The sequence below is a fragment of the Euprymna scolopes genome, chromosome 23 (genome assembly GCF_053919585.1).
Source record: "Euprymna scolopes isolate OS-2025 chromosome 23, ASM5391958v1, whole genome shotgun sequence".
NCBI classification, from domain to species: Eukaryota; Metazoa; Mollusca; class Cephalopoda; order Sepiida; family Sepiolidae; genus Euprymna; species Euprymna scolopes.
In genome coordinates, this window is record NC_136504.1 from 37,214,326 (window position 1) to 37,241,625 (window position 27,300).

At 32.1% G+C, this 27,300-nt stretch overlaps 1 protein-coding gene across 1 annotated transcript in view; it reads left to right on the plus strand.

Moving 5' to 3' along the window:
* The window catches only part of LOC145245825 (ras-related and estrogen-regulated growth inhibitor-like protein), a 172,316-nt gene that overhangs the window by 128,733 nt on the left and 16,283 nt on the right, over positions 1 to 27,300 (plus strand). The window contains exon 3 of the mRNA XM_080107473.1: positions 3,968 to 4,041. Within this exon, the coding sequence (XP_079963599.1) occupies positions 3,968 to 4,041 (74 nt within the window). The remainder of the gene's footprint in view (positions 1 to 3,967; positions 4,042 to 27,300) is intronic.

The following is a 27,300-nucleotide window of genomic DNA, read 5'->3' on the forward strand; positions in this document are numbered from 1 at the left end:
CGTAATCTCCCCAGCACGGGCGATTACAGAAACATGTATGCACATATGTAGCCATCAATGTTTGTATAAATAAATTTAATATACCTGCTCTGTTTACTCATTGAGCAATTTTTAGTAGACACATGTTGTTTCATTGGATGTACTTTTGGAAACGAAACTCTACTGCCATAATATATATATATATATATATATATATATATATATATATATATATATATGTATATGGTTGTTTGATTGGTTGTTTAAGTTAATTACATATATATATATATATATATATATATATATATATATATATATATATATATATATATATATATATAAAATTAACTTTGTTTTGACCTCACTTTTAAAAGTTTACTCAGTGGAAAGTTACGTGTGCAAGTGCACGTTTTCTGAACATTCGAAGTTTTCTTGGATTTAAAATAATTTTGACGTTTATTAATTCCATTTCGTTATTGTTTTCGTGTGTCGATTTTCAACATTTGTAAATGTTTTGCATGGAGTTTTGTATTGATGTAGTACGGTTTTCATTTAACAATCAAATTCTGATGACGAAATATTTCTTTCTGACTCATTTTAAGTGTGTTTTTAATTTTACTCGGAACGGGTTTGTATTTGCTGCAAAACTGACATTAAATAACAATTATACGATATAATTTATAAATTTGATATATATGTATATATATATATATATATATATATGTGTGTGTGTGTGTGTGTGTGTGTGTGTGTGTGTGTGTGTGTGTGTGTGTGTGTGTTGGGAGAGAGAGAAGAGGGAGTTTTCATAATTTTAATAAAAACTGACCGTAATTCCATTATCGATGTAATTCATTTTTTTATTTAGTTTTAATTTATATTACTAACTAGCCCGGGTGCTCGGCGTTGCCCGGGTGTTTGGAGGTGTATGTTGAATAAACAAAACAAAAAAAACAAGCATAAAAACTGGTAGCACGCAGGCAGACTCGAACCTTATACCGTGAAGGAGAAAAATTGTGTCCATCGCCAAACCGGAAGTGATTGGTGTAATTTTAAGGCTAGACAATCGAAAAGAGGGGATGACTTTCGAAAATATCGACGAAAAAAGTAACCCCTCTTTGTAGAAAAGTGCCCAATGGAGGGTAAAGGAATGAATGTTTTTAGCCAATTTTTTCGATATTTGTCGTCCGAAAGGTCGTTTCTTTCGAAAGTTTTTAACATTCATACATACATACTTACTTACTTACATTTAAACAGACAGGTGACGTTTATATTATAGAAGACGAAATAAGAGACACATAAAGCGAAACAAGGAAGAATCACTTTATTGTACTTCAAAGCGATGCCTAAAAACACACAGTAAACAAAAAAAAAGAACTGGAAAGACATACAAATGATAAAGCACACTACTTAGATATCTCTTGGTCGACACTTTTCAAGGTTATCCTCGGCAACGAGAGGAAATGTTTATCATAAACATGGTCCAAAGATCATGAATATTTATCAAGGGGTAAGAAAAACAAGAAGAACATAAAGAAACATTCATAACGGACGTCCATTACTTCCATTCATATATCTATAATATAAAAGCTGAATGTGTGTGTGTGTGTGTGTGTGTGTGTGTGTCTGGTCACGAATAGGCTCCTATATGGTTGACTATTTTAAAAAACTGATTACATATAATGATAGAAGATGTATCGAGATACAGGAATGGGTATGTTTGATCCGGCAGAACGGTGGTTCATTAAAATTGTGGGGTCTGCGTTCGCGCCTGCTCCACAAAGTATGGAAATAAAAAAATTAATATTAAAAAAAAAACGTTTACAAGTGTTTTTAATATAGATGTACATAAGAATACGTTGATAAGTATGTTTTAACTTAAATAGGGATGGTATAATAAAATTGTGAGGTCTGCGCTCTGATTTATGAAAGTATGATAGGTTATGTATGAAAAGGAAGGATTGTAAAGAGATAGCTTCGAATTTGGGGGTATCAAAACCAAAGCAAAATATGATGAAAGTAAAAATATAATAGATAAACCCCATAATTTATTATAACCATACCTGTTCACACTGAAACACTTATAACAATATTCTGTGGATCCATATTAAAAAACCCTGTTAAACTTTGTGACATATTTCCATTCTATGGAGGTCAGGCGCGAACGAACACCCCATAATTTTATCATACCATATTTCTTCAAACTGAAACATAATTATCAAAGTATACTTACGCAGATAGATATGAAAACTCTTTATTAAAGTTTGTGCCTATTTCCATTCTATGGAGGCCAGGCGCGAACGCAGACCCCACAATTTTATTATACCATCCCTATTTAAGTTAAAACATACTTATCAAAGTATTTTTATGTACATCTCTATTAAAAACACTTGTAAACGTTTTTTTTTTAATTTTTACATTTTTTATTTCCATACTTTGTGGACCAGGCGCGAACGCAGACTCCACAATTTTAATGAACCACCGTTCTGCCAGATCAAACATACTCAATCCTGTGTCTCGATACATCTTCTATCGTTATATGTAATCAGTTGTTTTTTATATAGTAATCCATATAGGAGCCTATTCGTGACCAGACACACACACACACACACACACACACATACACAGACATTCAGCTTTATATTATATATATATATGTGTGTGTGTGTGTGTGTGTGTGTATGTGTGTGTGTGTGTGTGTGTGTGTGTGTGTGTGTGTGTGTGTGTGTTGACGTAAATACAGAAACTGTATACATAAAATATTTCCTCATAATATTTTATGTGGATATATGAAATAATTATAAACATATTAAAATGGGTTTATTGGAACACTTTATTGCATTTTCACGGTATGTCCGATCGTCAGAAATGTACGTTTGTATAAATATTAATGCAACTGACTTTTAACATTATATTGCTAATGTTGATTTTTTTTTTTTTTTTTTGCATTTATTCACTGTGGCGCTCACTCACGAATTTATCTTCACTTAGAATATACAACTTGCCTCGATCTAGAAAGATTTCTCCTTCAATGAACGAGGACAGGAAAGATCAGCGTCCTAAATTTTAAATTATAATGCCAGTTTTTAAAGTCAGCAAAATCCTGTATCCCGCAAAAGTTTTGTACTCTAAATTAAAAAAATAAACATGTATATCTTATATAAAAATTAAAATATAATGACAAAATTATAGTGTAAATATTAAAATGTAAAAACATTATAACTGGTTTGTTTAGTAATACGTTTGAAGCACTGGTCCACCACTTGTCAAGGCCCGAAAGCCACTCGAGGATGAGGGTTAATGAGTGTACGATAGTCATTGGGACAACAATGTAATCAGTAGTAGTGGGGATTTAGTATAATTCGATTATTTAAAGGGGCGTCTTAGCAAGAATTGTTTACATTGGACTTGAAGACGACCATGTTATAGTCAGCTGGAAAGTAGGCCAGGGGAACAGAGTTCCACAAGCGAGCAATTTTATGAAAGAAGATTTATTCATGAGATTCACGTTTATAGTTAGGCACAAATAGAGAGTGGGGGAAATTGTTGATGGTGATTGTAACTAGGCGAGTATTTCTTGTGAAATTTTGGCAAGATTAGAGCTCAGACGGGCACATGAAAATAATGTTAGAGCAGTGACAAGCTAGCAACGTCTCTTCTGTGAGAAAGAGGTTGAAAGGAAGAGAAAAGGATATCATCTATCAGGTTTCGAAACTCGTCAAGGCAGGATAGGGTTCTCCGAGCAGCTTGTGCCCAGACAACAGTACTACGTTTTAGGATGTACTTGGCTCTTATACAGATAGAGTGTTGCATAGCCATTCATTTCAATTGGGGCGAGCTGGAGGTAATTTTAGCGAGAATTCAATTCACTACATTTACTCTTATTCTCGTGTGTTTTTTGGCCTTGATAAATAGTGACTCATCGGTTAAAAAGTATTCAAACTATTTTAGACCTTTGCACTTATATATATATATATGATTATTATTTCAGAGACCGTGTCCAGTCACAGTACGGTGGTTGACGGCAGACAAATCACAGTTCATATCAGGGATACAGCATGGCAGGTGAGTAACGAGCATTATTATTACACACACATTACGACACACACATGCATCTATATTTAACTTATTTTGTTTTCAAGTAAGATCTTTGGCTTCTTTGTTGTTTCATCAAATACTTCTGCATGCAAAATCCGATCCCGCATTTTGCTAATTCTTACCCTCTGATGAGAAGGAGAGTATTTCTTCGAAACTCCGCGGATTAAGGACTATCCATTTATCTAGTGTTTCCTTTTCAGATTAAATATGTTTTTAACTCATTTCAAAGTGTTTTTTTAACATATTTCATTAACTGTTTGCTCATATATATATATATATATATATATATATATATATATATATATATATATATATATATATATATGTGTGTGTGTGTGTGTGTGTGTAAAATGAAAATTACAATTGAATTTTCCAAAATTATCCAAGATGGTAAAATTAAAGTAAATTATAAATATTAAAGAATTAAAATTTATAAAATTATCTCAGCCAGATAAAAAAGCTCGATAAAACCAAATAGGAAATAGAGCTTATAATATGAGCAAACAATTAATAAAATGTTAAAAAACACTTTGAAATGAGTTAAAACCATATTTAATCTGAAAAGGAAACACTAGATAAATGGATAATCCTTAATCCGCGGGGTTTCGAAGGAATACTCTCCTTCTCATCAGAGGGTAGGAATTAGCAAAATGCGGGATCGGATTTTGCATGCAGAAGTATTTGATGAAACAACAAGTAAGTCAAAGATCTTACTTGAAAACAAAATAAGTTAAGCAGAGGGAATATGGTAAAGAAAAAAGTGATTATCCATTTATCTAGTGTTTCCTTTTTAGATTAAATATGTTTTTAACTCATTTCAAAGTGTTTTTTAACATATTTTATTAATTATTTGCTCATATATATATACACACACATATATATACATATATATATATATATATATATATATATATATATATATATATATATATATATATATATATATATTACGATCATGGAATCCCTACAGCCACCTACCTTGAAAATGCTGCTATGAAACCTGACATAGTTATATGGAATAAGTAAGAGAGAGTTGCAACCTTGGTTGAAGTGAGTGTCCCTAATGATGGAGGTCTGAACAAAGCTGAAAGGGAGAAATAGGTCAAATATCAAGGTCTAATGTATGATATGAAAAGAAACTGGAATCTTAGAGAGATATCAATCATACCAGTTATCATAGGTGCCATAGGACTTATGATAAAACCTGAAGTTCTACATAACTAATATTCCTTGTGAATCAAGTGCAAAAGAGATCCAGACAATTGCACTTAAGGGAACAACGAGGATACTAAAATGAGCTCTTGGTTGGTTTCAATAAAATGCAGGGCAATGTTGGCAGCTGGTTTGGCTTCCCCATACCCAGCGTTACAATCTTCAAAGGAAGAAAATTTTAAAAATAGAGATAGATAGATACGCAGACACATATACCCACACACAAACACTTAAGGTAGCTCCCTTCAGTCTTGACAGACTATGAATATTCACTATAAGGGTGTCAGCGCGTGGAATTTTATGGCAAAAGTTGCGCAATCTCTAGCCACATGTCTCCTGGGTCGATGTTGTTAAATACCAGTGGCAAGTGGAAGTTCAGGACAACTGGAAACAATGCTGATTACGTGGAGAGCACATACAGCGGTTAGAATTCCCAATTGGTCACCCATCTGGTGCTAGCCAGGTTCAACGTTACTTAACTTCTGTGATCTGACGAGAACCGGCGTGCCAGCGTGATTATGATGTATAAAACACACAAACACTCAGAGAGATATATACAAACACGACTAATTCCAAAATATTTCAACTTCTCATCGCGCACGTATGATTTTACGCTTTTCTATCAAACAAATCCTATGTTTGAAAGTGTATGAAACATTCTTAAAACATTCTATCAAATCCATTAACAAAAATCCAGCTGCCATTTTCTCAGATGTTGGCAGAGACATGATAATTCCTAACACGTTATCTAACATATGAAGCAATCTTATTGTTATTTCAAGTCAGGCCAATTTATATTAAAGCTTTATTTCTGACTATGCGGTTTTCATTTTTATTGTCGTGCCATGTTATTGGCAATATAATAAAGTAATTTTATATATACAATTACTTCCACAATCGAACAACGTTGCAGCTAACACAAACCATGAAAGTCGCAAACTGGAAGTTTAAAAGTTTTGTCTTCCTTTGGACTCATCAGTAAGATATATCTGAACTCAGGATTCGAAACCCCGTCGCATGTATGCTAGGTGAATAACCTGTCCTCACCCTGAGCTGCCACGTCCAATGACTAACACAAATCAAACAAACCGTTGCGAAGTCTGATTGTAAAAGATAATTACTTCTTAACAAGTCATCCAACTACTAATTATACAGGTTGATGTCCAAGATGTATATATATATATATATATATATATAACTACTTAATTTACTCACATAAAATTAATATTCGAAAGTATAGATTTATGCGTAAACTTTAAGTATTTACTTCAAGAGTGCTCAATACGTAGGTAGAGCTAGTTAATAAGTTATAAAATGTATATGGCGATTAAGCAACACTGAATATTCCGCGTTTCATCCACTCTAGGATTCTTCAGGCTTAAGCCTTATGTAGCTTAATCGCCATATACATTTTATAACTTACTATATATATATATATACATATATATATATATATATATATATATATATATATATATATATATATATATATATATATATATATTCTAAAAGTATATTACCCACTTGGATAAATATATTGATACACTATTATCGTAAGGCTCTCTGTTCGAGATGGCATCAATGAAAAGGAAAATCAGATGTTGATTTTTATATTTTGTTGTTGTTTTGTTGTTGTTGTTTTTTTGTTAACTTGAAAATTATAGAAATAAAGAAATAATAATGAAAGGAAATGTTCGGTGATTCCCGAGAAACGCCAAATGTGCCTATGTGAGGCTAAAGATGGTAATTTTATCGAAATTTATTTCAATTAAGTGCGTTTTCGTATTATTTAGATTCATCGAATTATTGTTCTCATCTTGAGTGTTATTTTCAGGAACAGTAGTCCGATGCATTCAAATAATTCGAAGAACCAATTTAATCTAAAAATAAATTCAGAAACGTCATAATGGCGTTTTATTTACGACTCGTCATACTTTAATAAATGTTTAATGCATCCTAGGTTTCTTGCGCCATATTGGTCTCCACCCCATTGAATAATGGCAGCCTCGTATCTCTCGCTCCTTTTATTTAATTATTTAGTCACCGCATTCTATGAGTGATGTTTCTGACAAAAGGGAGAAAAATTGCTTTTTTCTAAATATAATCTATTATCGTTGGATAGTTTTTGATTTTGAAATGATATTTGTTTTAGCTACTTATACCAAGTGGCTTCATGCCTTGTTTGGAGCGATTTCTATTTAAATAAGTGAAGCATGCTTGGTCCCCCGTGAGTGCACAGTGAATGAGGCATAATAAATGACTAATTTCAGCATTTGCCTCCCCTATTTTCCCCCCAAAGTTCCCAGGGCACCTAAAACCCTGGTGAAAATGAACAAACGGTACAGTTTTAGGCTTTAACATATGTAAATTTGAGTTCTGCATCATGCAAAAAAAAAGAAATAACTTAGTCCATCATTTACTCAGCCCCCGCCATTTAGCCCCAAAAGTCCTCAAGGCCATAACACATTTAAATTTGAGTCCAACCCCATGCAAAACTGCTAAATAGACAGAAAATTTTGGACAAATATGGTAAAATAGTCCCAAAAATGGAGTGTTTTTATTAGCCTTAAAAGAGTCTCTGGGGCACACTCAAGAGTTATCGCAAAGTATAGACAAACAAAATTATATAGGAATCAGTTAGTTACAAATTTCAAAAAATTTTATAAAAATCCAAGGCATCAATGTTTTTTTTAATAAGCACAAAAGTATCAATTTTACCCAAAAGGCTCCCCTAGTGGGGCAACTGGAGTTTTCCCGGAAAACCCGTTCTGTTACTTTTTTACTCATATGTTTAATATTTCAAAAAATTCCAAGGCTTAGTTATTGAGAAAAGTGCGGACAGACGAATGGACGAACGGACAAGGATGCATTTACAGGCCCACCCTCCTTTTGTCGGGGAACCAAATGCATAAATATACAAAGTAATATCACGTTATAACCTGTATGCAATAGGAAATAAGGTTCCATCCGGGTAACGCCTAGTTTTACAGCCAGTATGCAAATATTGTTACAAAACTACGTAATGTGAAATTAAGATTTCAATTGACTGCAAACAATGTCAGATAATGGCTTGTAAACGGGGGGTTGTGTTGGGGTGAGTTTGAAAAATGAGATGTCAACGTTTTGAAGATTTATTTTATTTCCTTTGGATTTAGACAAATTCAGCGACATAATTAAACTTCGCATTCGTTTAGCTTTTAGTGTCCTTCAGTAATGTAAACGAGCGTGGGTAAGTGCAGGTAATCCGATGAGGTGGACGATGGCAGTTTTTCATGCAGGTTAATTCTTGAGAGCAAAGGTGGCCAATGAGTGCTATCCACTAGTCATACGCATGGTAACATTGGCGGCACTGGAATGTCCCTCGCGGTTGCGTACTATATTTATTATATTCTTGATTATCTGTCAGCAATGATTATTCACTCTTTTGCCGCCTTGGCTTAGTCGTAATCATGTTTCCTTAAAAACTGTGCTCGACTGAGTTCCTACCTACACCCCCCCACACACACGATAAAATATTCGCAACGAATTCTCGTCTAGCTGCAAAAACTGTCAAACATTTTCCTTACTCTCTATTTATCTCTAAGACTAAACGAAAATTCCAAAAATAACGCTGACTATAACATCATCGTGTTCAAACCTCATGTAAATAAATAAGCTCTTGTTGGGCCGTCGTCTTAAATAATTAAACCCTGCCCAACTCCCACCATTTCCAATCATAACAGTGTTGTCTCACTGGTCACCTGACATTCATTGACCCATATCCTCAAATGGCGTTTGGGCCTTTATTAACGGTATACCACAGTAAAATATATACTTATATTGCTTTTAATCGAAGCACGAATGCAATTCTTTTAGCAGTCTTTTTTCATCTCTATATATAGCCAAGTATGTTTATATATATATATATATATATATATATATATATATATATATATATATATACTTATATATACATACAGGATTAACTCTTAAACTAATTAACTGATCATTATAAATTTAGAAAATACTGCTATACGTAAGTGATCGAAATATGGGGAATATTTCGTTTAATTTAGTTTCATGAAAATGGGATAAATAATAGGTGAAAGTTCTTCGTGAAAAATTCAGATTCCTCCGATTTTTAGCATTTTAAGTATTCGACATTAATTAATAAATACTAGACGTTTTAGCCTATTAAAAACGAAAAAAGTTATAGCCCGTTAAGCTTGAATAAGCGCTTTATGCCAATTTTATGTTTTTACAAAGGAGTCATCACTTATCAAGGCCCGGAGGCCACTCGAGGGTAAGGGTTAATGAATGTACAGTAGTCAATGGGAAAATGTCGTAGTAATTGTTAGTAGTGAAAATTTCGCAAATGAAATTATTTAAGGGGACGACCCATCAAGAACTTGTTCACATTGGACTTGAAGACAAGCATATTGTAGTCAGCTGGAAAGCAGGAAAACGGAACAAAAATCAACAGGCGTGCAGTTTTAAGAAATAAGCTGTGTTCATGGAATCTACGTTTAGATTCAGGCACAGATAAAGAGGGGGAAATTATTTATAGTGGTCTCAGCTAGACGAGTCTTTCTCGTGAAAGTCAGGCCAGGGGGGGCATAGATTGAAGCTCAGCCGAGAACTTGCCATGAAAACAACGATAAAGCAGATATAGGCTCGCAACATCTCTTCTGTGTGAAAGAGGTTGCAGGGAAGAGAAAAGAGTATGCCCCACTAGGCTACGAAGCCTATTTTGAAATCTCTCAAAGAAAGATAATCTGCTTCTAGCAGCTCTTGCTCAGATTGATGGTTGAATATGGTTAAAAGTCTGCTTATGTTTACATTAAACACTAATCCCTATAAATCATTATTAATCCGTGTATAAAACGGATGCCATAGTACTTAGTTCGCTACACATTTTCGTAACAAAGGTTCATAGAAAATTTCAACTAAATCCGTTTAGTATTTTCTGACAAAAAGTGAGATTAAATGAAATAGTGTGGTGACTGATGCTTACAAATCACTAATTGTGCATCAAACGGATACTTTTTTTTTGCTGCATCTTGTCATAAAAATAGTCTACACAAAATTTCAGCGAGATCGGCCCACTAATTTCTGAGATATAATATAGATTCATCAAATTTCAGGTTCTTTGAAGTATACCAAATGATTTCAAGTAAGGGGTGGGTATAATATAGTATATAGACACAAACTTACATTTCTAAATTCAAATATTTTATAGACGCATTGAGTTCAATCCATAGTCATTAGCCGGTTTTCCTTTATTTCAAATTCTTTTTAAAGACCATTTTAGCTTAAGACTTATATTTAAAACATTATCTATTAAAACCATCTAATATATTGATTTTACTTTCGTAAGAAGGCATAAATATGCTTGAGAATGCAGAATTTCGAAATTAGCACCTCTATCCAGTCATGGCTGACGGAACGAAAGCATGCTATTCCCGTGAAGTATATAAACGGTTCCTTTCGAAATTTCATGCAGATTCCTGTGTTCGACAGAAAGATTCTCGGGTTCGAAAAGTTTCGGTTTTAATTATAACTGATGGCACTCAAGTCATTTATTTCTTTATAAATAATTTTACCCAGAATTCTTCATAAGTTTTGGTTTCAGTTTCGATTATAGCTGAAGAGAATCAAGTTTATATATATATATATATATATATATATATATATATATATATATATATATATATATATATACAGGGTGTCCACAAAGTCTGGCTACATTATGTAGCCAGACTTTGTGGAAGCATCCTGTAGATTATGTAGCCAGACTTTGTGGGAACCCTGTATATATATATATATATATATATATATATATATATATATATATATATATATATATAGACACACACACATGTCTGCATATATATATATATGTATATATATATATATATATATGCATATATATATATATATATATATATATATATATATATATATACAGGGTGTCCACAAAGTCTGGCTACATAATCTAGAGGATGTTTCCACAAAGTCTGGCTACATAATGTAGCCAGACTTTGTAGACACCCTATATATATATATATATATATATATATATATATATATATATATATATATATATATATATAACTTTCGGTTTCGATTCAACCTGATGCACCCAAGTCATATGGATATATTTTTTTTAATCGTAGCTTTATAATATATAAAAATCGATAGAACATCAACTCTATAATAATATATACGAAATTTCCAAGAATTAAAATGTTATCATATTTAAGCACACTTTACGACCGGGCGGCGCTGAACGACCCTGCTAGCTTAGATAAAATACTTTTGCAGTTTTAACAAAAGAGCTACAATAATATCAGAGCGTCTCTGTTTACACTGAACATTTATAGAATGCCAACATCAATATATTACATATGGACGAGTCCCCTGTGGAATTTCCACAGGTCCTCTCAGTTAAATAATAATTGTAATAATATTTTTCTATAATATGCCTTCAGCGTTTTCGCCGTTCCCAGAATCCTTATTTATTATGTATTAAGTTTGATATAAACGTATTCCAAAATTATTTCAAATTCTGTGTTAGATATTTTTTACAATTTATTTTTTATTTTTTATTTTTATTTTTATTTTTATTTTTTTTATTTGCGTACGTAGATGCCCATGAGATCTGGCGTGGAAAAACAAAATTAGAGCAAATTAAATATTAATTGAATTTCAGTCATCATCATATCGTATGAATTCGAAGATTATATTGCTTGCATTGGTTTCCTAGGTAGTTTTGTAGCCAGAATTGTCTCGAGAAAGGCATTGGGTACTTACAGGAGAGACCACGCAAAAGATTACCAACATCCTGAGTGAAAGTGATTTTTTGTGGAACGAAATTGATTCGAACTCGGAACACCCAATCCGTGTTGTTGACCATCGTTACCTCCCATCGACTTTCACTGACAAACAATAACATATGGAAGACATATACTATTGCCCTTGCAATATATTAATTTATTTAACACTTATAGTGCTAAATAGTAAAAATACAATTACGGATTATTTAAGGCCTATGGTCATGGCTGATAGAACGAAAGCAAGCTAACCCCGTGGATTAAATAAAGGGATCAGTTCGAAATTTCATAATGACTCCAGAGTTTGAGCAGATACAGTTGAAGAAAATCGGAAGCATCAGCGACTGAGACGTTGTGAGAAAAACATCTAAAATTTGAAAAGTATGTCAAATAATCTGAATAATCTAATAATATCTAAAACTAGTTCTACACTTTTATCGGTTTATCATATAAGAACAAGATACTACTGTTAGTTTTACATGTTTTAATCTTTATTACTGTTTGATGGACGGATAAAATACATAATGGATAAGAGAAGCCGATTACAAGTTAGCAAAACGTCGATTGAATGTTTTCAAAATGAATTTTCAAGTTCTGTTATCTCTCTTTCTGTGTGAAGTAAAATACTTTACGCGTCCATATATAATCTAAAAGAATACCCATCCAAGTAAAGGTAAAATTATTTTTTGCGTTACTATATAATCTTGAAGAATACCCATCAAAATAAAGGTAAAATTATTTTTTGCGTTAATATATGATCTAGAAGGTTACCTATCCAAGTAAAGGTAACATTATTTTTTGCGTTCATATATAATCTGAGAGAATAATCATCCAAGTAAAAGAAGAATACCATTTCAAGATAAAGATAAAATTAATTTTTGCTTTCATATACAATCTTGAAGATTGGTTGGTTGTTTTGTTTTACGGCATATCAACCCTTTTCGGGTTATTTAATGCCGAATCCAGTTATTTTGGAAATAGCATTCAAGTCGCATCCATTTATTTTGTTGGAGGTTTTTAATCTTCAAGCTCTTTGTATATTCAATTGCTACTTTGTAGTGTTTGGTTTGCTTGTGTTATTGTGGGTTTTATCGTGTTTGTTCCCAGCCCTGCAGAACACGAATGAATTTGCAATGTGAAAGGGAAAAGAGTTACAGTATTAATATTTGGTGGATTTTAAGTTAGGAAACTAGTCAGGACGTGAGGTGATAGAAAGAGAAAGGGGAAATGGGAAGAAGGGAAAGGGGGAAATGTAGGTGTGTTGTTTTTTGCTGTTGCTTTTATAGGACATCATTAAGTTTTACAAAGGGAAATAGAAAAACAAAAAGCATCAATGTTAGGTGTAGTTCGTCTCAGGAAGCCAATGTCTTCAGACAGCCTAATCTGGAAACAGCAAAATCTTGAAGAATACCCATCCAAGTAACAGGTAAAATTAATTTTTCGTTCATATATAATCTAGAAGAATACCTATCCAAGGAAAGGTAAAATTAGAGTTGCGTTCATATATAATCTAGAAGAATACCTATCCAAGGAAAGGTAAAATTAGAGTTGCGTTCATATATAATCTAGAAGAATACCTATCCAAGGAAAGGTAAAATTAGAGTTGCGTTCATATATAATCTAGGAGAATACCTATCACAGGGAAGTTAAAATTAATTTTTGCGTTAATGTACAATCTAGAAGAATGCCTATGCAAGGAAAGGTAAAATTATTATTTGCGTCCATATATAATCTAGAAGAATACTTATCCAAGGGAAGGTAAAATGAATTTTCTGTACAGAAAAATGTTGCGCTACGTGTATTTTAACGAAGTTGCTAGCGCTTTTTAGCATCAGCCGCATTACACATATGCAAATGACCAAGCCGGTACGCGAGGTGATATCGCAGCGGAGGACAAAAAGGAAAGAAAGAAGAAGGAAAAATTTCACCATATATGATGATCACAGCCAGCATTTCAATGTTGCTAAACAAGTATGTGCCGCAAGTCAGGATCGAAACTCAACAATCGAGCTAACGGTGATTTTTTAACTCTTACGCTATCGTCCAACATTTGTTAAATGTAAGCGAACTGTAAATTCGATGTAAATATTGTCAATTGCTGGCGAGTCCGAATTGTTTTACCCAATACGCAATACCTTTAACTAGTGGCAGTTGGTGATTACTTATTGGAGTTCTACCGAAGAGCAAGGAGGGCAACATAATCATCCACAGACAGATTATTTCGCGGTATCCTTAACCGCAAGAAATATAGTTGAAATTAACATTTATATAAATGTCAAGACGATGAGAGTGATCTTATAATAACAACATCATGATCTGCGCACGTGAGCTTAAGTGACAGACTTATTACATTTCATCTTAGAGTGCTCAACAATAAGAACAGAGTTCTTAAAGAGGCTGGCATAATCATTACTATAACTATTTTTAATACCTACAGACACAAGTGTTTCATCCCTTTGGGAATCATCTGTGCAGGGAGTTATGGTTACAGCCGGTGAGTAGATTCAAACCCGGCCACAAAGCCATTTCTGACTCAATATATATATATATATATATATATAGAGAGAGAGAGAGAGAGAGAGAGAGAGAGAGAGAAGAACTAACCATGACTTTGTTCTATTTCAGACCAAAGAAAGTCGTTATAAATTTTTTTTAAAAAGTTAAAGCGTTATGACAGATATTTTAACGCTATATAGCCGTTAATATATTTAAAAATGATATGATGTAATTAATATATAAAACAAAGTCATACATTACATTACAACAAAAATACATCTTCAAATGTTGCACTGGTATTTTATTTTCTTCAATTTACAATAAAGACGAAACGTTGATGAACACTTAACTTGGTTTGTTCATTTTTACCTCGCTATCTCATCGAACTATTATTTCTATTAATTATATCATTCAAACACTACCATGTTTGAATATATGGTTAATTGGAAGTTTTAGTCATTTAGAACTGCTTTAAAGCCTCACCGCTCACCCATTTTCGACGAAATTAAAACAATTATTACAGTTTATAGATCACCTTCTCAGCTATATTGTAAAAAAAATTCAATTTTTGTTCAGTAAAACAATAGTTATGATGATTTTTTTTGGTGCTCAAAATCGTAAAAATACGTAAGGAGGCGAGCGACCTTTTATGAATTGTTTCCATACCAACCACCTCGTTTCAGCGACTACTTTTAGTAGTAATTCGAAAAGAGAAGTAACAAGTGAAACAGAGAGAATAAAAGCATGAAAAGGAGATATTTGGGGGGGGGGATTTTATTGAAAGCAGACGAGTGCCGTAATTTGTTATTACACATGTGTTTATGGGGGGGGAAGCTGAAATTAAACAAAGAACCAGTAAATTTATTGGAAGCAAGCGTGGAAAAATTATGGATTATAATAGAAAAATGCGAGCATGAAAAATAATATAGTTAAGCTTAAAAATGGAAAAGTAAACGGCTAGTTGTTTAAACTGGAAAAGAAAAGAACAAAATATTCTAGTAAAAAATATAATAAATATATAACTTACGATATTGCAGCAAAATAATTTTTTTATATTCCATTCATAACATTATGTAATCAATTTTTAATGCTGCAATATTTTAAGTTAGAAATTTATTATATTTTTTACTAGAATATCTTGTCCTTTTCTTTTCCAGTTTTAACAACTAATCCTTTACTTTTTCCATGTTTAAACTTAACCATATTACTTTTCATGCTCGAATTTTTCTATTGTAATATATATATATATATATATATATATATATATATATATATATATATATATATATATATATATATATATATATCAAAACACAAGGGTCTTTGGCCTTTTTTCTCCGTTCTACAGCATATGTTCTAGATTACCTCCATTTGCCTTTTGTTTTTGTTTTTGTTGGGGGGGTTACCCTGTATATATATATATATATATATATATATATATATATATATATATATATATATATATATATATATATATATATATATATTATTTGAAGATGATGATTGCGGTTGGTCGAAGGACTCTAACCTCGTACAAAAAATCACTTTCACTCTACAGCCTGGTAATAAACTTTAAGGCTGCATGTATTACAATCATACAGAAGATAATTAAGTTCTGTAATCTCTAGTCAGCAAGCAAACGCATTAATCAAATTAAAAGCAGTAATCTACGGCACAAACATGGATTGTTAATTCTGTTTGCATTACAACATAAGCCTGATGATTTCTCTCGAGAATGAAACGCCAAAATTTTCTATTTTGCTTCCAACTGCTTCTTCAGAATATATATTTGTCTCTGATGATTGTTTGGACTTCCGTTATTCAACGAAACACGTGTTAGATGTACTTACATAATATGAATAAAATATTATGAGTGTGAATTAAATACATTTTTTAGTTTTTGGTTTTGGAATGTTGACTAACGATATATATATATATATATATATATATATATATATATATATATTTAAATAAAATGAGTTAAGAAATTCCAACGAAAGAAAGATGTATATTTAAATAAGAGAGTAGTCACCAACAATGTGTATTTTTTAACATTATTTTATTATTCCGTGTCTTGGTTTTTCATTGAGAATTATGTTTGGATCATTGTAATAATGTTTTTAAGTCATTGAAATCGTTTTTAAAAAATCCCCTATACATATTTTAAATACACCCCTCTTTCTAAACAAACATAATATAAGGAATACCTGAAAAGACTAAAACGAAAAATCACAATACTAAAATCCAAGAATCCAAAAAATAAATATCAAAATAGAATGAAAGCACCCCTACCCTTATTTCAGAAGAACTGGTCTCCCCCCCCCCTCCTCACACATACACATTAGTAACGACCTCGGATCACAGTCACCTTCCTAAGGAAGAAAATAACCTCATAATACTATAAAATCGTATACACATCCTCAAACCAATAAAAGCAAACACACACACGCACACATACGCACACACACACACACACACACAAACACACACACACCCTAACCCACCCTAAAGGAAAAGAAAAAAACATTAGCAAAAAGAGAGAGTGACTACAGCCAGGTCAGCAGCCTGGACAAGCCCAATAAAAGAGTAATAAAAATTGAACATGCCAATGAATAATAAACACTTACAAGCCTCCACCCCTTGGAAACACTTCAAATGAACTACGAAAATTACCATACATATGAAAATAATTTCTGACGAGGACGCTTCACAGAACGTCTGAAACGCGCGTAAAAACGATTTCAATGACTTAAAAACATTATTACAATGATCCAAACATAATTCTCAATGAAAAACCAAGCCACGGAATAATAAAATAATGTTAAAAAATACACATTGTTGGTGACTACTCCCTTATTTAAATATATATATATATATATATATATATGTATGTATATATATGCGTGTGTGTGGGTGTGTATATGTGTGTGTATATGCGTGTGAGAGAGACCTTGTGTCTAACTTGTAAGAAGACAAGTAAATAGGAACGATATTAAGACTAGTGCAATGATTGCTTAATGATTAATTAACTTACAAAGAAATTTTCAATCGAAAGATTTAGACTAAATGTTTTTGCATAGTATTAAAGGATATATATTGTGTACAGAAAGTTTTTAGTTGAGACAGATCATTGGTACCGTCGGTTTCAAGCCCGATAATAAGGCCCGTTTAAGGTATCCTTATCAAGCTCTCTTCAGCCAATATTCGTCTATTTTATAACCGGAAGTGTAAAGTATATATACCTCGCGAGTTCACGTTTAAATCTCGTTTTTTTAAATCCCCCCCTTTTTTTAAATTTAAACTATACTTTATAAATGTAATTTACAATCTATTTCGAATTTAAAACTATAGAAAAAATATAATAATGTTAATATACTAGGGAAATCGCTTAGGATAGATAAATACTCACTTCCCCAAACCTTGAAAGATTTGGATTTCTAAAAAATATTTTTTAAACGTATTTCGAAATTTTTAACGTGATTCGATATAATTAAAAATATATTTTTTTAAACTTTAAACGTATTTTTGGAAATTTTTAAACGTAATTCGATATAATTAAACGAATTTTTAAGTTTTTAACCGATACCAATATATATTTTAAGGTTTTTTATACATAAGAAAATATATTTTTAAGTTAATTTGGGTTCAAATTAAAATCGATTTATATAAGGAAAATTTTTTTCGAAATTAGATCTTAAATTTAAATAATTCAAAGTTTAAAATTAGGTATTACATCATCCAATAAAAAAAGGGGGGAGATTAAACAAAACGAGATTTAAACGTGAACTCGCGAGGTATATATACTTCACATTTCCGGTTATAAAATAGACGAATATTGGCTGAAGAGAGCTTGATAAGGATACCTTAAACGGGCCTTATTATCGGGCTTGAAATCGACGGTAACAATGATCTGTCTCAACTAACAACTTTCTGTACACAATATATAAATACGCTCTTACATTTTGGATTTTCCTTTTAATTGAGCACTCTGCTGGAATTCTTTTTCCAAAAAAGAAAAAAAAAAAAAAAAACTAATCATATATATATGGATATATGTGTGTGTGTGTGTGTGTGTGTGTGTGATTACTTCATTTAATCACATAAATTGACATACGAAAGTATAAATTTTTGCGTAAACTTTAAGTATTTACTTCAGCAGTGTTCAATACGTAGGTAGAGCTAGGTAGTAAGTTATAAAATATTTTAATTTTGCCAGTAATATGCAATATGCCATATATATTTTATAACTTACTATGCACACACACACACACACACACACACACATATATATATATATATATATATATATATATATATATATATATATATATATATATATATATATATATATATATATGATGTCTTAAAGTTAATATTTATCTACGAGCGCATATTTCGTAGTTTCTGATTCATAAGCGTGGCTGAACTTAGCGAGATTCCAAACCAGAATCCCAAAGTTTTAAGACAGAAGCTCAGAAATATCGCAAACGCAAATAAATACATGGCATCTATACACACGCACACACACACACACTAGCAAAAGTACCCGTCGTTGACTGGGTTCAAAAACAGCCTACAGAAAATGAACTCTGATTTATGAAAGTATGATACGTTATGAAAAGGAAGGGCTGTAAAGAGATAGCTTCGAATTTGAGGGTATCAAAACCAAAGCAAAATATGATGAAAGTAAAAATAAAATAGATGAACCTCATAATTTATTATACCATACCTGTTCACACTGAAACACTTATCACAATATTCTGTGGATCTATATTAAAAAACTAGGCACCGCCAAAACTGGGGGGGGGGGCAGGTCAGTACTTTTTGACGGACCGTCTTTTTAAAAATCTACCAAAAATCAGGTAATTATCCGATCAATACGAAATTTTCAGCGATTATTAAGAGAAGAATGAACTTTATAACAGTGTACTTATTTTTCATAAACGATATTTATATATATATATATTTTTTTGCTTACAAAAACCCCCCTTGTTTTGAAGTGGGAACAAATATGCTTAAAATAATCATCTGAAACTGAACAAAACATATTGTGTTGTTCTAAGGGACAGAATTATAGATTAAAAAAAAAAAAATTGTTTGCATACCTTATTTTGACGTCTGAATATCAGAACTTTGATTGTGTTTAATTATTCCGCTTTTGACTTTTGGAGTGTGAAATTCGGTGAATATGTTAAGTAACATAATTAATTTAAGTTAAGCAAAACAAAAAAAAAAATTTTTTTAATATTTATACGAAAAAAGCCATTTTAAAATTTTTGATAAATAAATTAACAATTTTTTTTTAGCGAGCCGAATAATGCATGACCATTATTAAACAGGACATGCTTTGAATAATCGATACAAAAAAAAAAATTCAATAAATATTGTGCCCTTTGTGTTAAAAATAGCATCATTTTTTTTCGATCCCGTTTGAAAACGTTTGCCGCCTTTCGACTACGGTGGACCAAACGCGCTGAAATAATTTTTTTTTATTCTGCTTTAAATTGCCCCCCCCCATTTTGGGGAGCCTGGCCCCCACACACATACACATTAAAAACCAAACACATACAAATGGTCACCCATCTGGTACTGGCCAGCCTCAGCTTAATAATACATTGAAATTTTCGTCACTGAAAAATAAGTTTTTTTGGCCTGTTTGGTCTTCCATAGTTTTCTTCTTATCAAACGCAAAACGTAAATAGAGTCGATATAAACTCTAGATCGACGCGAGATATTTGGTTACCTTTTTTTTTTTTTTTTTTTTTACAAAGGCATCACCACATTATCAAGGCCCAGAGGCCACTCAAGGATAAGGGTTAAAGAGTGTACAGTAGAAATTGGTCAATATAGTAATCATTAGTAATGAAAATTTGGTAAATTTGATAACTTATATGGAACGGCTCATCAAGAACTTATTTACTTTAGACTTGAACACAACCATATTGTAGTCAGCCGGAAAGCAGGAAAACGGAAGACAATTCCACAGGCGTGCAGTTCTAAGAAAGAAGCTTTGTTCATGGAATCTACGTTTAGGTTTAGGCACAGATAAAGAGTGGGGGAAATTATTGATAGTGTTTACAGCTAGACGAGTGTTTCTTGTGAAAGTTTGGCGAGGGGGGACCATAGATTGAAGCTCAGTTGAACACTTTCCATGAAAATAACGATACATCAGAGACAAACTCGCAACATCTCTTCTGTGAGATAGAGGTTGCAAGGAGGAGAAAAGGACATCTCCTACAAGGCTACGAAGTCTATTTTGAACTCTATCAAGGCAGGACAAGTCCTTTCTAGCAGCTCCTGCCCAGATGTGGCAACAGTATTCCATCCTTGGACGAACCTGGCTCTTATATAGGTAGAGAATAGCATCAGCAGTGAGATATCTACTGGATCGATAGAAAGATCCCACCATTTTTCCAGCGGCCTTGGCAACAGATTTGATATACGTGTTCCATTTAAGATCAGGAGTAATGGTCAAGCCCAAAAGCTTGTCAAAACTTGAGGCCTCCTGAAGACGAGAGCCATTCATTTCAATTGATGACAAATGTGAATTAGTATGTTGATGATGTAAAGAGAGAAGCTTGGTTTTAGATGCATTAAAAGTAACCAGCCACTCCTTTCCCCATTGTACTACGTGCTCAAGATCAGAGGAGAGAGAATTGGAGAGAACTTGGTCGTTTACTGTCTTAGATGTGGTACCATAAATGGTAGTGTCGTCAGCATAAATGTCTACAAATGATGTAAGGATATGATTTGGAAGATCATTAATGTAGATCAGGAAAATAGTTGGGCCCAGGATGGATCCCTGAGGGACACCGGCATTAATACTGTGAGCTTCTGATTTTTGCCCCTCAACTACTACTCTTATGAACCTATCAGAAAGAAATGATTTAATAATTGAGAAGACTTTTCCAGCTATACCATAGCTAGCGATCTTATGAAGTAAACCTTTATGCCATACCCTATCAAAGGCTTTAGATATGTCAAGAGCAATTGCCCTAGAAAGATTACCACGGTCGAGAGATTTGTTAATCCTATGCGATATAACTGTAAGGACATCTGCTGTAGATCTAGCAGAACGGAAACCATATTGAGTGTCACTAAGAAGGTTATTTTTGTTGAGATGTTTGATTACTTCTGTATTTAACACAGATTCTAGCAACTTACTCATGACGCACAGGAGACTTATTGGCCTGTACTGAGAGGGGGATGAGCGATCACCTGAATTCTTAAATACAGGGCATACTGATGAGATTTTCCAGGGAGATGGGAAACTATTCTCCTTAAGACAACGTTTAAACAGTTTTGTAAGTATGGGCGCTAATTCAGGTTGAAGTTTTTTGAGTACTATAATTGGAATACCATCAGGGCCAGTTGCTTTACTCGAATCAAGGTTTTTGATTAGCTTCGCAACATCACGTACAGATATACGTATATCACATAGCGTGTTTTCTGATACAGGAGGAAATATTGGGGGTTGGCGGTCTTGATCGCAAGGGTAGAATTAGCTGCAAAGTTCTTGACAAAGAGTTTGGCTTTGTCTGATGCTGACGAGATTACCTCAGGTCCATTGATAATAGTTGGGATGGAGCACACGCTTCTGTTCAGGATTCTGTTTGCTATTTGCCAAAACTGGTGGGAACCAAGCCGCTGCTCAGCTACTTTGGACTTAACAGATTGAGCATACAACACTCTTGCGTTCCTTATTACTTTCTTACAATGGTTGCTGGCAGTCCTGAAAACGGCTTTAGTTTCCATACATCTATTACGTTTGAAGCAGTGGAAAAAGTGATTTCTGTGCGCAATGGCAGCAGCACATTCTGGAGAGAACCATGGCTGGCTGTTAGGTTTTTGCTGAAACTTTTTAGAGGGTATGAAATGGTCAATACCTACAATTAACCATTCAGTTAGGTCTAATACTATAGAGGACACATCCTTTTTAAACATGGAATGCAGAGGTAGATCAGATATAAATGTACGGAAGCTATCCCAGTCAGCCTTAGTGTATTGATATACTGTACGATGAAGAGGTACGTCTGGGGACTTATTACATTTCATTTTTATCTTAATTGATACAACAGAGTGGTCGGAAGATCCAAGAGGCGACAGAACAGAAACTGAACATAGTTCAGGGCAAGTTGTGAGAAAAAGGTCTAGTAGGCTCGCATACTGGCCGTCATTATCGGGCACACGGGTAGGTTCCTGAACAATCTGAGTGAGGTCATAGGCAATGGAGAAATCATGACTGAACCTCCCCTCATCATCGGTCTTGTTTGAGTGGGTCAACCATTCGGATGAATAAGTGGAATTATTTGAAATTCAGGTACTTATATTATAATATTTTTGCATATTCTCTTAGAAAATCATCCTAAATCTTAGTTAGACCATAAATAAATAAATTAATTATTTCAAAAACCTTTTTTTTTTTAAATATTTAAGTACGTTTTTTGTGCAAGACAAAAAATGTCAATTGTTAACTTTTTGGGAAAATTTAACACTTAAAATTTAATTAAAAATAGTAGAAAAAGTTTTACATTATTCTGTTTTCTATATGATAAAATTCAGGGTTTTATCTTTCTGGAAAAAAAAAGTTACTCAGAAATAATGGATTTTAATAAATGTAATTTAGTTTTAAAAAACAACAACAACTTGATTTTGCGGCCATTTTTGGCGGTGCCTATAAAAAAACTTGTAAAACTTTGTGACATATTTCCATTCTATTGAGTTCAGGCGCGAACGAACACCCCATAATTTTATTATACCATATTTCTTCAAACTGAAACATAATTATCAAAGTGTACTTACGCAGATAGATATGAAAAGTTTTATCTATGGAGGCCAGGCGCGAACGCACACCCCACAATTTTATTATACCATCCCTATTTAAACATACTTATCAAAGTATTATTATGTACATCTATATCAAAAACACTTGTAAACGTGTTTTTTAATTTTTTAATTTTTTGTTTCCATACTTTGTAGACCAGGCGCGTACGCAGACCCCACAATTTTAATGAATCATCATTATGCCAGATCAAACATATCCATTCCTGTGTCTCGCGTCATCTTCTATCATTATATGTGATCAGTTTTCTATAATGATCAACCATATAGGAGCCAATCCGGTACCTAACACACACACAGACGTTCAGCTTTATATTATATATATATATAGAACTCATTACCACACACACACACACACACACACACACACACACACACACACACATACATACATAGCACTGCTTGTCCCTCATCACACACACACACACGCACACACACACACGCACACATATATATATATATATATATATATATATAAAGAGAGAGAGAGAGAGAGAGAGAGAGAGAGAGAGAGAGAGCACTCCTTGGCCCACGCATACACACAGGTAGGCACTGACCCATGATTTTTCTCGCACCTTTTTTGTTTCTCTCTCCTACCTGAGGGCAAACACGAAAACATCGAATACTTTTTTATCTTTATCTAAGATGAAATGTTGCCATCTTGTTTGTTGACCCACTCCATTTTTATTTATAGAAGATAAAAAGGGGGGGGGACACACAGCAGATAAAGAAACGGGAGGAAAGAAAATAATATGCGGAATTTTTGGTATGTCCTGTTTTCACATTTTTGTCGGGCAAAGTAGATGCTTGCGAAGAATCGGTAAATGTTAGTGGTTTTGTTGGAAGGAAAAGAACGAAAAAAAAACAAAGGAAAGGACAGAAAATTTAGAAGGAAAGAACAGATAGAAGAAGGAAATTTATAAGTAAAAAAACAAGGGAAGAAATGAGAAATACTGTATAAATGAAAGAAAGAGTCAATGAAGGAAAGTGAAAGAGAAATATAAACGAAGGCAATATAAACGAAGGAAATATCAATGAAGGCAATATAAACGAAGGAAATATCAATGAAGGCAATATAAACGAAGGAAATATAATCGAAGGCAATATAAATGAAGGAAATATAAACGAAGGCAATATAAACGAAGGAAATATAAATGAAGGAAATATAAACGAAGGAAATATAAACAAAGGAAATATAAATGAAGGAAATATAAATGAAGGAAATATAAACGAAGGAAATATAAACGACGGAAATATAAATGAAGGCAATATAAACGAAGGCAATATAAACGAAGGAAATATAAACGAAGGCAATATAAATGAAGGAAATATAAACGAAGGCAATATAAACGAAGGCAATATAAACGACGGAAGTATAAATGAAGGCAATATAAACGAAGGCAATATAAACGCAGGCAATATAAATGAAGGCAATATAAACGAAGGAAATATAAACGAAGGAAATATAAATGAAGGCAATAAAAACGAAGGAAATATAAATGAAGGCAATATAAACGAAGGAAATATAAACGAAGGAAATATAAACGAAGGCAATATAAATGAAGGAAATATAAACGCAGGAAATATAAACGAAGGCAATATAAATGAAGGCAATATAAATGAAGGCAATATAAACGAAGGAAATATAAATGAAGGAAATATAAATGAAGGCAATATAAATGAAGGCAATATAAATGAAGGCAATATAAACGAAGGAAATATAAACGAAGGCAATATAAATGAAGGCAATATAAACGAAGGAAATATAAACGAAGGCAATATAAATGAAGGCAATATAAATGAAGGCAATATAAACGAAGGAAATATAAATGAAGGAAATATAAACGAAGGAAATATAAACGAAGGCAATATAAATGAATGAAATATTAATGAAGGCAATATAAATAAAGGCAATATAAACAAAGGAAATATAAATGAAGTAAATATAAATAAAGGAAATATAAATAAAGGCAATATAAACGAAGGAAATATAAATGAAGGAAATATAAATGAATGGAAATATAAATGAAGGCAATATAAACGAAGGCAATATACATGAAGGCAATATAAACGAAGGAAATATAAACGAAGGCAATATAAATGAAGGAAATATAAACGAAGGAAATATAAACGAACGAAATATAAATGAAGGAAATATAAATGAAGGCAATATAAACGAAGAAAATATAAACGAAGGAAATATAAATGTAGGAAATATAAATGAAGGACATATAAACGAAGGCAATATAAACGAAGGAAATATAAATGAAGGCAATATAAACGAAGGAAATATAAACGAAGGAAATATAAATGAAGGAAATTTAAACGAACGAAATATAAACGAACGAAATATAAACGAAGGAAATATAAACGAAGGCAATGTAAATGAAGGAAATATAAACGAAGGAAATATAAATTAAGGAAATATAAACGAACGAAATATAAACGAAGGAAATATAAACGAAGGAAATATAAATGAAGGAAATATAAACGAAGGAAATATAAAAAAAGGAAATATAAACGAAGGAAATATAAATGAAGACAATATAAATAAAGGAAATATAAATGAAGGAAATATAAACGAAGGAAATTAAACAAAGGAAATATAAATGAAGGAAATATAAACGAAGAAAATATAAACGAAGGAAATATAAACGAAGGAAATATAAATGAAGGAAATATAAACGAAGGAAATATAAACGAAGGCAATGTAAATGAAGGAAATATAAACGAAGAAAATATAAATTAAGGAAATATAAACGAACGAAATATAAACGAAGGAAATATAAACGAAGGAAATATAAATGAAGACAATATAAACGAAGGAAATATAAATAAAGGAAATATAAACGAATGAAATATAAATGAAGATAATATAAATAAAGGAAATATAAATGAAGGAAATATAAACGAAGGAAATTAAACAAAGGAAATATAAATGAAGGAAATATAAACGAAGAAAATATAAACGAAGGAAATATAAACGAAGGAAATATAAATGAAGGAAATATAAACGAAGGAAATATAAACGAAGGCAATATAAACGAAGGAAATATAAACGAAGGAAATATAAACGAAGGAAATATAAACGAAGGAAATATAAATGAAAGAAATATAAACGAAGGAAATATAAACGAAGACAATATAACTGAAGGAAATATAAACGAAGGGAATATAAACGAAGGCAATATAAACGAAGGAACTATAAACGAAGGCAATATAAACGAAGGAAATATAAACGAAGGAAACATAAATGAAGGAAATATAAACGAAGGAAATATAAATGAAGGAAATATAAACGATTGAAATATCAATGAAGTAAATATAAACGAAGGAAATATAAACGAAGGAAATATAAACGAAGGAAATATAAACGAAGGAAATATAAATGAAAGAAATATAAACGAAGGAAATATAAACGAAGGAAATATAAACGAAGGAAATATAAATGAAAGAAATATAAACGAAGGAAATATAAACGAAGGAAATATAAACGAAGGAAATATAAATGAAGGAAATATAAATGAAAGAAATATAAACGAAGGAAATATAAACGAAGGAAATATAAACGAAGGAAATATAAATGAAAGAAATATAAACGAAGGCAATATAAACGAAGGAAATATAAACGAATGAAATATAAACGAAGGAAATATAAACGAAGGAAATATAAACGAAGGAAATATAAACGAAGGAAATATAAATGAAAGAAATATAAACGCAGGAAATATAAACGAAGGAAATATAAACGAAGGAAATATAAATGAAAGAAATATAAACGAAGGAAATATAAACGAAGGCAATATAACTGAAGGAAATATAAACGAAGGAAATATAAACGAAGGCAATATAAACAAAGGAAATA